The 15,421-nt window shown below is 36.2% G+C and overlaps 1 protein-coding gene across 13 annotated transcripts in view; it reads right to left on the reverse strand.

Moving 5' to 3' along the window:
* The window catches only part of TMTC2 (transmembrane O-mannosyltransferase targeting cadherins 2), a 420,522-nt gene that overhangs the window by 79,597 nt on the left and 325,504 nt on the right, over window positions 1-15,421 (reverse strand). For 11 of the 13 annotated variants that reach the window (XM_055586702.1, XM_055586726.1, XM_055586696.1 and 8 more), the window contains exon 9: window positions 12,335-12,416. In XM_055586702.1, coding sequence (XP_055442677.1) covers window positions 12,335-12,416 — 82 coding nt within the window. Of the gene's footprint in view, window positions 1-8,061; window positions 8,192-8,335; window positions 8,827-12,334; window positions 12,417-15,421 lie in introns of those variants that run through there. The other 2 variants (XM_055586761.1, XM_055586777.1) reach the window with 2 other exon arrangements.

Genomic DNA, 15,421 nt, shown 5'->3' on the forward strand with positions numbered 1-15,421 from the left:
TGAAAAAGCTGGCTTAAAACTCAACATTCAAAAAACTAAGATCATGGCATCTGGTCCCATCACTTCATGGCAAATAAATGGGGAAACAATGGAAACAGAGAAAGACTTTATTTTCTTGGGTTCCAAAACCACTGCAAATGGTGACTGAAGCCATGAAATTAAAATAAGCTTGCTCCTTGGAAGAAAAGCTATGACAAACCAAGACAGTGTAATAGAAAGCAGAGATACTACTTTGCAGACAAAGGTCCATGTAGTCAAATTTGTGGTCTTCCCAGCAATCATGTACAGATGTGAAAGTGGGACCATAAAGAAGGCTGAGCGCCAAAGAATTGATGCTTTTGAACTGTCGTGTTGGAGAAGACTTTTGAGAGACCCTTGGAGAGCAAGGAGATCAAACCAGTCAATCCCAAAGGAAATCAACCCTGAATATTCATTGGAAGGACTGATGCTGAAGCTGAAGCTCCAATACTTTGGCCACCTGATGGGAAGAGTTGACTGGTTGGAAAAGACCCTGATGCTAGGAAAGACTGAAGGCAGGAGGAGAAGGGGATGACAGAGGATGAGATGGCTGGATGACATCATTTACTCAATGGACATGAATTTGAGCAAGCTCCAGGACATGGTGAAGGACAGGGAAATCTGGTGGGCTGCAGCCCATGAGACTGCAGAGTTGGTTGGACATGACTGAGCAGCCAAACAACAAATTAGCATTTATTACATGCTAGTTACTTTATGAAATTATAAATGAATCCTCATTTGAGGTCATAAAAATCATCTCCAGATTAAGAATTTGAGGGGCAAAGAGGCTAACAGAAGTCATGATCAAGGAGGTAATCTACAGTAGGGCTGGGTGTGCCTCATTCCAAAATCCAATGCACTTTCTATGTCCTAATCCAAAACTTCAGTTCTCAACTTCTTGCTTTTATGACTTTTTGAGTCCTATATAAAATCTTCAAAAGAATATATGTAAATTGTTGCTATGGTCTGAAAGTCTATGCCTTCCTCCCTTTCATATGTTGAAAGCCTAACCCCTAAAGTGATGCTATGCAGAGGTAGAGTCTTTAAGAGGTGCTTACGTCATAAATGTGGGGTCCTCATGAATGGGAGTAGTGAACTCATAAAAGAGACCCCAGAGAGTTCCCTTGTCCCTTCTACCATAGGAGAACTAGACAGAACATGGCTATAAACAAGGAAGCGGGCCCCAGACACTGAGTCAATCTGAGCATGATCTTGGGACTTTTGGCTTCCAGAACTGTGAGGAATAAATATGTGTTGTTTGTAAGCACAGTATTGTGTTATAGTACTCTTAATGGACTAAGGCATGAACTTAGTCCACTTTCTCTTAGCAAAACAAGATCTAGTCAAAAATTATTTTTAAAAATATTATAATTTTTAAAAAAATTATATTAAAAATAAAAAAATATTATAATTTAAAAAAATTATATTAAAAAAGTAGATTCTCTTTGTTCTCTGCTAAGTGGCTTCAGTCGTGTCCGACCCTGTGCAACCCTATGGACAGCAGCCCACCAGGCTCCTCCATCCACAGGATTCTCTAGGCAAGAATACTGGAGTGGGTTGCCATTTCCTTCTATCTCCATGCAAAAACCAGAAGCAGAGATAAGAAAAGGAAAGAGTAAAACTAACAGAAAACCAGTCTATCCTTCTTTCGTCATTCTTGTGTTAAATAAAATACTGACTGTCCACCTTCTTCGTGTGAGGTACTATTTTCAGTGCTGGAGAAAGGTCACCTGTTTATATTCAAGACTCTCTGGTTTTGAGTCTCGGGTTCCTCACTTTTTAACAGGGATAACCTGTGTTATCAGAAGGAATACATGACATAGCATGAATAAAACTGCACAGGGTGGGGGCTGGTGCCTTTCCTCCTGTCTTTTCTTTTCACTCTCCTCTACATGAGCCCCCTCCCTCCATCTGCTCCTTTCTGGCTCTTCACTGTCTTGGTGACTGAGCTGCCCTTCCTGAGGTTTTTAAGTAGGTGATTATGAGAGCGCCATGGGCATCTCCACCAAAATCTCAGCATTCTGTGTCTGTGTCACCTTTGTGAACCCAATAGATTTACATTTAGTTAGAGTGAATTTTTTAAAGCATAAGGCCATAAACATATCATGGGCTGGAGATCAGACAAGGTTCAGACCCTTACTAGGCACAGGGCCTTCAATACATCACTTACACTCTTGATACCTTCAATTCTGCATCTGTAAAACAGGCATGTTATTTTTTTGCCCAGTGTTAAGATTCCTGGAGTGACAAAACATACATAAAAGCACCTACAACTGGGTCAAAAATGCAAATGTTTGAGACTAAACCTCAATAATAGAGTACTAGCATTAATGGATACGTATGTGCCTGGCATGACACCAAGCAGGTTCCTATGTATATTCTCCAAACTTTGGATTCTGGCCATGCCATAATACTTGAGTTTATTTAATTATCCTAATAATGTGAAGCATCTTATCGTCCTTGTATAGCTTTTAACAGTAGTGTTAATTTCTTTTTAGAAACATAATGAAATATAACATAAACTTGGGTGCAATGTTCTGAATATTGTAATCCTAACCCCCAAGGTGTTAGTAGGCAGCACCTTTGTATGGTCATTAGTCATGAATGCCGTGAGATTTGTGTCCTCATAAAAGATGGCTCAAAGAGCTTCCTCATTTCTTCCACCAAACAATTTTACAAGGGGAGGTCTGCAACCCAGAGGATGGCCCTCACCAGACAATGCTGGCACCCTGATTTCAGAATCTCAGAACTGTCAGAAACTCATTTCTGTTGTTTCTGAAGCGATTTAGCAGCAGCAGCAGCAGCAGTCTGTGGTATTTTGTTACAGCAACCTGAATGGCCTAAGCCAGTGAGTCAGACCTGATGTCATTTTGGAATCTCAGAAATACGGTGTTAGGAGCATCTTCCATATGGGGAAATGGGGGCACTGAGAGGTTTAGCACTTGCTTACAGTTGTATGGCTAACAAGTGGCCATTTGTACGACAATGAGGTCAGGCTGGGTGACACCAGATTGTTGTTACCACAGTAAATTGGTTTTTAAATGTGTTTTATGAAAAAAGGTTTATAAGACTCAACTATACAATGCATAAGAATCATATATTGGTTATACTTAAATATAATAAGAGTTTTAGTTTTAGTGTTTATATTTTAAGGAGTATTTTATATTATTTCTATAAAAAGTAATTGGAAATGACATTTAAAAGGCCAGTAAGTAGTGGTTTCAAAGTAGTAAATATTATATGTATATAACATTCTTACGTCTTCTCTTTCCTCAAAAGAAAAGTCAGACAGAATCAAGAATGGAATGCTGATAATAAATGTATGAATTTCATCAAGATTTCTCTTATTTTTAAGTCTTTTATGACTTCAGAGTAAAAGGTAAAAAATAACAGATGAACAAAGACTGTCTCATCATTCACTGAAGCTTGGACCTTAAATAAGTTGTCCATGTTTGACAAGATAAATAGAAATAGTCTTCTGTCTCTGAATACCCCACATAACAAAAAAAGGTGAGTGATTCCCAACTTTTAGTGTATTTGACACACATGGTATCACCCACCAATAAAGCATCCGTAGATGTAAAACATCTGTATTTGCCCCTGACACTGACGTAGAGAGGACGACAGTGCACCGCCGCAGTCCGGAGTGTTTCGGCTCAAATGCTGCCTCTGCACTGAATAGCACTGAGATCCTAGGCAATCTGCCTCATAGCTTGATGACCTCACCTTCCTCACTGCAACTGGAGACAGGTAACCTCACCACTTAGCTTTTTTATGGGTATTAAACAAGACACCACATGTGCATTTCTTAGGATATAAAAGCACTTAGTAAATGTTTGTACTATGATTATATTTGATGAATTCATCAAGGAAATACAGTATTTAAGAGAAATCAGACAAGATGCCTTTCTCTACTTTTTATTCCTTTATCACATAATTTTTAATGTCTTAAACTTTACATATTGAGTTCTGTTAAATAATTTTTGGTTCTTATAATAATTTTCCTATCTTTTCTACAGACTGAGCAATAGATTAAGATGCTTATTCTTTCACATTTTGCTAAGGTATTAATTACTTCAAAAACTAATATGTTTATTAAAGAAAACAAAATAAAAAAATATTAAGCCTGCCCTCCCAAATTAACTGCAGAAGTCCAAAAAGCTAAAATTCTTGACAGTTTTCCTCATTTTACTTTACTTTCTTAAATGATAGTTATTTTGTATAATTTATGATTCTTTATGTACCATAATGTATAATAGATATAGTTGCCTCTGTTATTATTATTCTTTATAAATTTAACCTAGGATTTATAATATTTCCTCAAAAGGGAATAACTGTAGTTTATTTAATTATTTTCCTTTTTGGGGCATTTAGATACTTTTAAAATTTTTCTCCTCTAATAGCAATGCTGTGCTCCAATTACTTTGTGGATAACCTTAAACACAGAAAAAATTTAGTATTTTCCTAAGATATATTACCAAGAGAAGAATTACTGAGAATACCTGCTAGAGCAACTGAAAGGAATTCCTTGTTACTTGAATTTGATTTCTAATGAAATGGTATGTTTACCTATCTTTTAAAACTTGTTATATTTCTTCTTTTGAGAATTATTTGTTATTCTTACTATACCCCTTAGTCTTAGTTCTGTTTCATTCATAGTTCTATAGAGTTTCTCACATCTTAAGTAGCCCTATCTTTTACCTTTTGCTTCTAAGTAAACTATGTCCTACCATGTAACTGTCCTTTAACTGTCTTCTTTTTTTGAAACACATAAATCATGTAATTTTTCCTTTATTTTTGGTTTGTAAGCTTAGCTAATTCCTTCCTTATTTCTTCATATTTTACTCCTGGGAAAGTTTTAATTCTAAAAGTCTCTGGAGAGTATCTCACATAAAATGCACACCGGTATGAAGATTAAATTATATTAAATTACTAAACATATTGCTAGAAAAGTGAATTTAAAAATAAAAAATCTTAGGCAAGAAGTAAATTGCTTGGAACAACATTTAGAAAAATCCTGTTCTAATTACACACCTGTGAACTGCCTGTACTGTCCATGAGCAATGAAGGCACACAAAACATTGATATTTTAGCAAAATGTTTTAGTCTGAAGCACTGAACATAATTGGAATCTCCATGTAATTTTTGCAAAGGTTAAAAACGTATATTCATTTTTAATCAAGAAAATACCATTATTTAGTTCCTTATTTAATTTTTAAAATTACTCATAATTTCTGAAGTGATTAAAAATGAAATGCTACAACAGAACCAATTTCAGTTCACTGTCATATTCTATTTTAATTATGAATAATAAAAGCAATCACACGCTTCTCACCAATTCAACCCATTAAATAGTTTTCAGGCTTCTTTAAGTGTTCACTGATGAAAAATCAAACCCGATGTTTTAATTATTTCTACCTTTAACTATTTAAAAAGTGTCTACTTTTTAAAATGAAATTTAATATATATAAATTATTCTGAAGAAAATAGTCTATGATGGTAACAGTAGAATGTTCTGGACTTAAAAGTTGAAAGAGCTGGATTTTCAAGTTCTTCTCCTACCATGGACATATGTTGAAAATTTCTGATCTGAGAGTCACTTGAAAATTCTGAACTTCTACTGTCTTAGCCAAATGTAATTGCAATCCATTCCTACCTCACAGAGGTTAAATAATGACCAAACAATTCAGGGTCAGAAAACACTGGGTAAGATCAGAAAATGTTAGACAAATGTAATAAGTTCTCAGGATTCTAAACTTGTTGATAGTAATGATTAAACAACAACAACAACAACATAATTATAGCCTTAAAAAAACTTCACACTTCTCTGTAGGCCCAAGATGAAAAATGATCAGCTCTCATAATTTGGATGTATGGCAGTTTGGATGTATATTCCATGTTTCCTTAGCATCTAACTATGGTTCTAGTTCTATCCTTGAACTATTTCCAGACACATGCTATGCCCTCTGCCTCAAGCATTTTGCTCTGGTTTAATGTTCTTCATTGCATCCTCTCTCTTCTACACTTTTGTCTAGAGAACTGCTACTTATCATTTACATGCATCAGGCATAGCTCTCTTGCACCCCAGCCACCCAGGTCAAGTCCCCCTAGTTGACAGCGTGTCTCCTTTTAAAAACTAATTGTAATTATAATTAAATCATTATTTTTATCACTTGTGCCTCCCTTTCCAGTTTTCAGTCTACAGTGGAGCCTGTCTTATTCCTCGTTGTACCTTTATGACACTGGGGAGAATCCTGCTGCCCCTCCCAACCCCCACCCAAGCACAAGGATCTCTCCATCTTCCTTGCCTCTTGTTTGTAGAAAAGTTCAAGTTTCTTAAGTCTCCTGAGTCACAAAAGAGCAAGCTCAAGTAGTTAATGATCAGGACAATACAGTCATAGAATCTTTCAGTTTCTGATACACATTTTTGAGTTGTTTTACAGATATTATAACTAATTGCCCACTGAATTCTCCAGGCAAGAATACTGGAATGGGTAGCCATTCCCTTCTGCAAGGGATCTTCCCAACTCAAGGATTGAACCTGGGTCTCTCCTACACTCCTCGCAGATTTTTACTGTCTGAGCCATAAGAAAAGCCCGAACTATAACTACTACCAGAGGGGAAAGCTAACTGAATGATGACCAGACTGCAGCCATGGCATAAGCTGCTCTATCTTGAGCAGAACTAGCCTCAAGAGAAAGGAATTAACACTATTGTTCATAATAACTGATAACTCTATGGGTGTCAAAATAATTGTAGCTTGCTCTGCTCATATACGTAAGCAGGCAACTAAGACTGTCAGCAAAGACATGCTACAGAGACATGTCAACATCTACTACTCTGAGAATACAGTGCCCTTATGTCAGCATGAAATTTCAGAAGACAGACTTTTACCCCTAATCTCATAGAGACAGAATAGTGTCTGACAAATGGGGATTTGTAAGACTCTTTTGCCCCTTTCCTATTTGTCTATTTCTTTTCTGCTTAAACCTTATAGAAATGAGATCACTAGAAGATTTAACCTAATTCCTGACTTATGCTCTACTGAATGCCCACAACACATTGCCTAACCTGTTGATTCTTTCCCTAGATTAAAAGAAGAATGAATGATTAAATAGTTAAAGAATGACTAGCTTTCTATGCCTAGCAGCCCCTTTAGCAATTCTGTAGGCAGAAAACACAGGCAAGAGAACATCTGAAGAGACCATAAGGAGTCAGCTAGCCTGCACGCAATGGAAAAAGATGCAGAGCTTGACCTCTTGCCTTGATGATTCTCAGAGATCCTTTCCCCCTTTTGCCTTTAAAACCTATCACTGCTAAGCAGAATCTTCTGAGCTGCTTTCAGGACATAAGTCTGCCTTCTCCCAGATAGTCAGCCTTCTGATTAAAGCAGCTTTCCCTTTCTACCAGTACATGCCTCTGGAGTATTGGTTTTTGAGCAGCAAGCAGTCAGACCTGAGTCTGGGAACATTTATGGTGCCCGATATATATTGAGCTGGAGGAAGAAGATCAGGATGGGTCACTTCCCTAGTGGTCCCATGGCTAAGACTCTGTGCTCCCAACACAGGGGCCCCGGGGTTCGATCCCTGGTCAGGAAACTAGATCCCTCATGCCACAACTAAGAGTTCATACGCAGCAACTAACGATCCCACATGCTGCAATGAAGATCAAAGGTCCTGCATGCCACAACTAAGGCCCAACACAGCCAAATAGGTAAATAAAATAAAATTTTTAAATCTTAAAAAGGACTCATATAGCTGAATCCTTGGAAATGAACATCACCAAGTGAAAGGATCAATAATAAAGAAAAGGAGGCTAAAGTCTTTGCTGTTAGAAACATCTGGTTAAGAGATAGATAGGAAAAGAACCACCCAAGATCTACATAAAAAAAGTACTTCTCATTAGAATTTGTCACAATCTGCTCCCTTTTAATTTTTTTATGCTCTGGTGCATAATATCTAATGACTTGACATCTGACCCAGATTTATGCATAGTAGGTACCTTATAACAGACATACTGATTTTAGTTTTTCAGTTTACATCAAATTTACTAGTATGTATTATAAAATATTCTTTCTGACAAAATGGTTTTCCAGTAATCCCTTAAGACACAAAGCAAGACCAAGAAACAAGGAGGGACTTGTCTTGACTTTCATTCTTTCGGCAGAAGCTTCCTGTTGGAGCCAAAAGAAAATTTATGGAGAATCCCTTCGCTAACAGGAACAGAAGAGACATCCAGGCACCAAATGCTCACTTATTAATAAATTAAATTCTATAAAGACCAGATATGATTTATTTTATGTGGACATGGAAGTTCACTGTAAGTTTGATGAGATATGAATATATTATACTAGTACCAATGGCATAGTTTGAAACCTGTTTCTTTTATATTCCTTAAAATTTCTGATGAAACCAGTGAGAAATTAAGTATATATTAGTAACAATGTGAAATATGAGTTGGAAAACACTTTGGAAGCCCGTATCAATACTTTCACTTTACAGATGAACCTTAATCCCAGAGACTATAACGTACCACATAGGCTACATTTTAACTAATTTATTAAACCAGTTTTATAAATCTTCTTAGCTTTCTTTCCTGAAAGTCAACATGAAGAAAAAATGGCAATCTCTAATGTAATCCCTTCACTCAAGCCATAAAACTAGTGGGTTCAAAACACAAATAACATTACAATAACACTTTTAAATACTGCCTTCTAATTGCCATTGCAGTCACTATAAATTCCTATAATATTCTCTGTCTAGTCCCAACTGGATGGCATACTCCAAAGTCACCTGTACCATTAATAAGCTAAAAAAAAAAAAACAAACAAAACCCACAATCAGCAGGCAGGGCAAATTTCCAATAGAACAAAACTCACCCACTCTGGCATGTTCATTACCATTTGCAAAAGCATTAAAAAAAAGACTCAAAACAACATTTAACATTTCATTTACATTATGCAAATATTCATTTAACATTAATATTTCATTTAAACTTTTATTTTTAAGCTGAAGTGTCATTATTCATTCAATCCATGGGCATAATAAATACCCTTAAGAATATTCACAACCAGTAAGTGGGAAAAAAGTGATATAAAAACCATAGCATGTATCTTCTTGGACAAAGACTAATACAAAATTTAACATAACAAATTTTCAGTCAAGTTTGGAACCTGTGTCCAAGTCTAAAATTGACTGAGCTCAGCATTTATTGTGATTACTGTGATATGGTAATATGCTGGATATTGACGGTGCAAAAATGAAAAATAGGTCCTTCCTGTTAGTTACCTCAGAATTTTCTAAGGAAGGTAAATGTATAATTTCATTATAAATATTTACGTCCCCACAACCACTCTCCAGCCTAAGCCACCATCATTCTCGCCTGTGAGATTGCAATCAAGTTCTCTTTGTGCTACTCTGATCTTCTCTAATCCTGTCTTACCACATGGTTCCTTCCATTGCTCTTAAAATAAGAAGTGAACTCCTTAGCTTGGTTACAAAAGCTTCCTGGGCTTGGGGGCTCTAGCTCTGCCTCCTCTCCAGTCTCATCTCCTCCCACTTTTCCATCAGGTTTAATAAGCTCTGGTCATAGTAGCCTCTTTCTTTGCTGTGAACACAAGCTTGTTCTTGCCTGTGACCTTTAAACTTTGTTTCTTTGTCTGAAATGCTCCTTTCTGGCTCTTCAAAGAGTTGCAAGATTTAAAATATCAGCTTGGATTTCAAATATCACCTCCTCAAAGATGTTTCACCTGACTATTTGGTTTCAAGAATTCTTGTACTCTACTTCCTATCACATCACCTTCTGAAAAGGACATCATCCTATTTATTACCTACATAGCACAACTTCCATTCTGAAAACAGAACAGTGCTTTGCATCTTATACAAATTAAAATTAATAAAAACTCCTCCAAGAATTTTAAGTTGTGATTTATATGAATTTGACATTCTAAAACTGCACAGAAGGGCTGACAAATCCAAAATACCCATCCACCTACCCAGCCACCTTGTGTCTGTCTACAATAGATGCTTTGGGTCTATCTAACAGTGTCTATTTACAATGTTGTGAAAAGAAATGGAATATGTATTACAGGAGAAAAGCAATGACAGTTATCAAGGGACCCAAAATTTAGTTACTTACAACTAACTTGGACAAAAACTTCATCTCTCTAGGTTTCAATCTACTGATTCGTACATCAGAGGTTACATTAGATAAATTTAAAAGAACTTTTCAGTTCTAAATTTTACTCATTTGAAGCAGACTTCTTCTAAATAAAAACGTTAATATTCCCTTAAATGTACATTTTAAAATAACTTGAACACAGTGAGATAGGAATATCAGGCAGTCAGTTATGGGCTTCCTGTCTGTCTGTAGTTCTTTTGCCTTAACTACTCTTTTTTGGTGCCTCATTTTTTTACTCCTTTCCATTTCCTATCCCAGAGTGGGGAAAAATACTGAAACTATCCATAAAAGCATATTTAATTATGCAGTCATCCCTCCCTTAGAAAACAAATGTACTTCTAATAATGGCTATATGCCAAAAAATTTTAAATAACCGAAGAGTACTAAGAAGAATTAGTTTTACACATTCATTTATAGAACATTTATCACTATTTTTCTAATAACATACACAATAAAGAATCTATTTCATTTTCTGTTAAAACTAAACCCAAAAATTTCTCTTGCAAGTAATACTCCCTATTACCACCCCAGGAAAAAAAAAATTCAGGAGAATATTGAAACATAAAAAATAAATTAAAAGATTAGTAGTGGGTAAAGACAGAAAAGTCGGAATAAGGGAGCTAACTCTTAATATTAATTAATAGTTTTTTTTTTTTTCCTAGTGGCATTTCAAATGAAGCAATGATGAAGTTTAAAGGAATTGGTTGTGAAAAATCTAAAGTACATAATAAAATTATGGGAAAGAAGCTTAGACGATGCAGTAAGTAGAATTAGTTTGAGGTACAGAAAATGCAAGCAGAAAGATAGGATTTTAAAAAAAAAATCTATTTAATAAAATGACAAGAGGTCCTTCAGCACTCCAAGAAAATAATCAGGGAATTACTTTAGCTCAGTAGGGGTACCCAAAATAGTATGCATGTGAAAACCCTAATTTAAAACACTTCATATAAGAAAACCTGAAAAAATAAACTAAATTCTGCAGTAAACTTAAATTAGTTGACTACTATCTTAACATGGCAATAAAACTGCATTGTGAAAGAAAGTCAGGGGTGGTGATGCAGTTAGTTGCATGAAATTACATGCTGTGCTATGCTGAAAAGATAAAATATCATCACAACCCTACATTTATAAACATATACACACAATATAAATAAACAAATGAACTGATGGTTAATTAAGTGTATCCTCCATTTCAAAATTTTCATTTTCCACACTCAGTGAAAAATGGGCTATCAGTGATAGCCCATCACTGATTCATTTTTACTAGCTGGAAAATGGGAGAAGGAATTTAATATTATACAAATATATTAGTTTTATTTCCTCAAGATATTTCATTCCTATTCATCTTTAAGTTTACTACCTGATAATAACTTAACACATCAAAGTCAATAGTGGTCAAAAAATTCTGTTTCCAAGGGATCAGCAAAAGTAAATGCTTTTCAGCTCCTTGAAAGCTATTGCAAATGCAAATAAGGTAGAAATCAGTACATCTTACCCGATACCAAACCAGCTGCACACACGGCCTCACGGAACACATGACTCACTACTAACTACAGTGCGGAGTGTAACAGATTCGTTACGTAAGTCCATTCTGGACGGGTTAAGGTAAACTGAGGGTAAACCCAGTGAAAGACACATCCTTTATAGTCCAGTTTTTATCCTTGACCCCAATCTCAGGCCTTTAGAGGCTGGGGTACTTCCAAATCTTCCAAGATTTTGTGGCCAAAATGTAAGCCTCTAAAACTTCAAAATATTACATTCAGTGATCAATATATTATCATTTAGAATGAAAAGAGAACTAATATTAATATTTTAATTATATACCATGCATCAGGCAAGGAGTGAGATGATTTGCTGATGAGATCTCATTTAAACTCCAAACTGAACTGGGAGGTGGGGGTGGGGAGGGACTGAAAATACCTTTCACCACTGAAGTCCTATGAAAATAACTAAAACATAAGGCATAGCCCTTGTTATCATGACTGCTTTGAACAAGAAGGCAAGAATACAGCTCAAGGCTGTATCTGCAATGGCGAAGGCCATGTCTTCTCAAAGTGTTCTTTATCAGTGCAACCTGAATCTCATATCAGCATTCATTGTAATTGTGGGGGACATGAAAAAACTATCAACCACTCACCATAATGCATGTAACAGTTTCCTTTGGTGGGGTCCAGCTCAATAGCCTTCAAGAAGAACTTTTCAGCCTCACTCTTACGACCCTTGAAAAACAGAGAAAATGGATGATTCAGCAGCACATTGAGAGGGATTCTTCACCTTCTGAACCCAAATGAGGTAGACTAATGTCTACCTGGTATGCATCATCAAAAAGCAGTGCTTTGTTTTTATCTAAATGGGATGATCGAGCAGAATGTGTTGAGAGAGAAGACTGAAGTCAGAATCCAGGAAAACATCAAGATTAGAAGAAGAGACATCTGTATGTCTTCTCTGGAGAAATGTCTATTTAGTTTAAAAAACAAAAAATTTAAAAAAAAAAAAAGAAGAAGAAGAAGAAGAAAAAGAGACAGAGTGAGTCCATCAAAGATGTCACAGAGAAGAACCAGGAAAGCAGAAGAAAAAAGGGAAAAAATGGTTTCACGGAAACCAAAAGGATGAGAGAGTTTTCAGGAATGGTGGGAAATGTGTTTTCATTTTCTATTTTATTTTCTCCCTTCAATTTATGTTGTTGACATTCATTCATTTATTCTTCCTTGTAAAGAATGATGATCATTTTAGCTTTTGAGATGATTTTGACCTAATGTTTACTTTATATAGGAAGAAACTAAGTCACAATTTGTTGAATCTCAAGCAAATACTGCTTATCCTTGCTGCTGTCACTCAGGACTACAACATACGTAAATCAGGATTTAGTCTAAAGCTAGATCTTCTCCCTAGCTACAGTTTTGAGTAAACATTAGCATCAATATCAGAAGAAAATAAGCAAAAAGTAGGAGCAAAGGCTTATATGTAATAAACTGATTTTTCATGAATTAATAGCATAATCCAGGCAGATTCTAAAACTAGACATTCTTTGCTGTGTTGTAGCTTCTGAACCAAAACTGCCTACAGAGTAACAAAAAGGGGGTGACTCAAGGTAAGAGAAAAGTCCAAAGATGACCCTTCCTAAAAAAGCCCTGTCCTGTATGGCAAGGGTAAAATGAAGATCTATGTTAACTGGGTGGAAGCAAGTCATGGGTGGTGCCTGGAAGCTGTGGGTCTAAAGAAAAGAGAAACAATCTTATCTGATGGTCCTTCTAATTCATACACTGTACCACATTAGCTTCATGTGATGTTTTTCTTTCCCCTTCACATACGTATTTTTTAAACCACTGTTAAGGAGGTAATTATTCCAAAGATAGAGGTATATGATTAACCTAATATTCTACATTTTATGCAACTTTGACTCATGTCTCCAAAAGACCTCTCCTTTTTGTGTATTCATTTTGCTTAAAGAGCTCATTCTATTGCTCTTTTACTCACCCAATATTCCAGCAGCTAGTGATAACTATAGGATCAGACCACTGACTTTCTCTTTCCCTTTACTAACGCTACTCATGTCAATAACTCCTCTTTAATTTATAAGAAACACTTTGCCAAATATCCAATAATTAAACATTAAAAATTCTCCTGCGAGATTTCTCACAGTGTTTTAACTTCAAAGGAAAGCACAAGCAAAATACTTGCTATACATATTACCCTTTGTTGAAGTTAGTAAGAATTAGCAAGAATCTTATCAAGATAGGATCCCCTAAGTGATTAAATAATTCTGATGAATTAGGCAGTCTTAGATATGAGTTAAGAGCACAGATTTCAGGAGGCAGAGCAGCTCTCAACACTTTTGTAGCTAAATGACCCTTGGAGAATAATTTCATCCATTAGCTATAACTTTCTCTATTACAAAAAAACAAGGCAGGTGGAGCACAGAAGATTTTTTAGGGCAATGAAATTATTCTGTATAGTACTGTAATGACAGATAACATGTCATTCTACATTTGTCAAAAACATATAGAATACACAGCACAAAGAGTGAACCCTAATGTAAACTATGGCCTTTAAGGAATAATGACACCACCCTTATGGCAGAAAGTAAAGAGGAACTAAAAAGCCTCTTGATGAAAGTGAAAGTGGAGAGTGAAAAAGTTGGCTTAAAGCTCAACATTCAGAAAACGAAGATCACGGCAACCCGTCCCATCACTTCATGGGAAATAGATGGGGAAACAGTGGAAACAGTTTCAGACTTTATTTTTCTGGGCTCCAAAATCTCTGCAGATGGTGACTGCAGCCATGAAATTAAAAGACACTTACTCCTTGGAAGGAAAGTTATGACCAACCTAGATAGCATATTCAAAAGCAGAGACATTACTTTGCCAACAAAGGTTCGTCTAGTCAAGGCTATGGTTTTTCCTGTGGTCATGTATGGATGTGAGAGTTGGACTGTGAAGAAGGCTGAGCGCCAAAGAATTGATGCTTTTGAACTGTGGTGTTGGAGAAGACTCTTGAGAGTCCCTTGGACTGCAAGGAGATCCAACCAGTCCATTCTGAAGGAGATCAGCCCTGGTATTTCTTTGGAAGGAATGATGCTAAAGCTGAAACTCCAGTACTTTAGCCACCTCATGCGAAGAGTTGACTCATTGGAAAAGACTCTGATGCTGGGAGGGATTGGGGGCAGGAGGAGAAGGGGACGACAGAGGATGAGATGGCTGGATGGCATCACTGACTCGATGGACGTGAGTCTGAGTGAACTCCGGGAGTTGGTGATGGACAGGGAGGCCTGGCGTGCTGCGATTCATGGGGTAGCAAAGAGTCGGACACGACTGAGCGACTGATCTGATCTGATCTGATTGGCTCATCAGTTGTAACATGTACAAGACAAGTTCAAGTTAACACAACCAGAGAGGTGTAGGAGGATAAGAGACTATATACCAATTCTATATCTTCTGCTCAATTTTTTTTGTAAACCTAAAACTGCTCTAAAACGAGCATTTATTATTTTTTAATATGATGATAATAAAATCTATTTCATGTAATTACAGAATTATCTGAAAGGATACACATGAATAGTTGTTACAGTAGATAGGCATATTCTATGCTTATAATAAATGTTAACTTATTTTATTTGTAGAGTGTTGTTATTGCTCAGTCGCTAAGTTGTGTCCAACTCTGTGACCCCATGGACAGGCTTCTCTGTCCTCCACTATCTCTTGGAGTTTGCTCAAATTCGTATTCA

The sequence above is a fragment of the Bubalus kerabau genome, chromosome 1 (genome assembly GCF_029407905.1).
Source record: "Bubalus kerabau isolate K-KA32 ecotype Philippines breed swamp buffalo chromosome 1, PCC_UOA_SB_1v2, whole genome shotgun sequence".
Classification (NCBI taxonomy): Eukaryota; Metazoa; Chordata; class Mammalia; order Artiodactyla; family Bovidae; genus Bubalus; species Bubalus kerabau.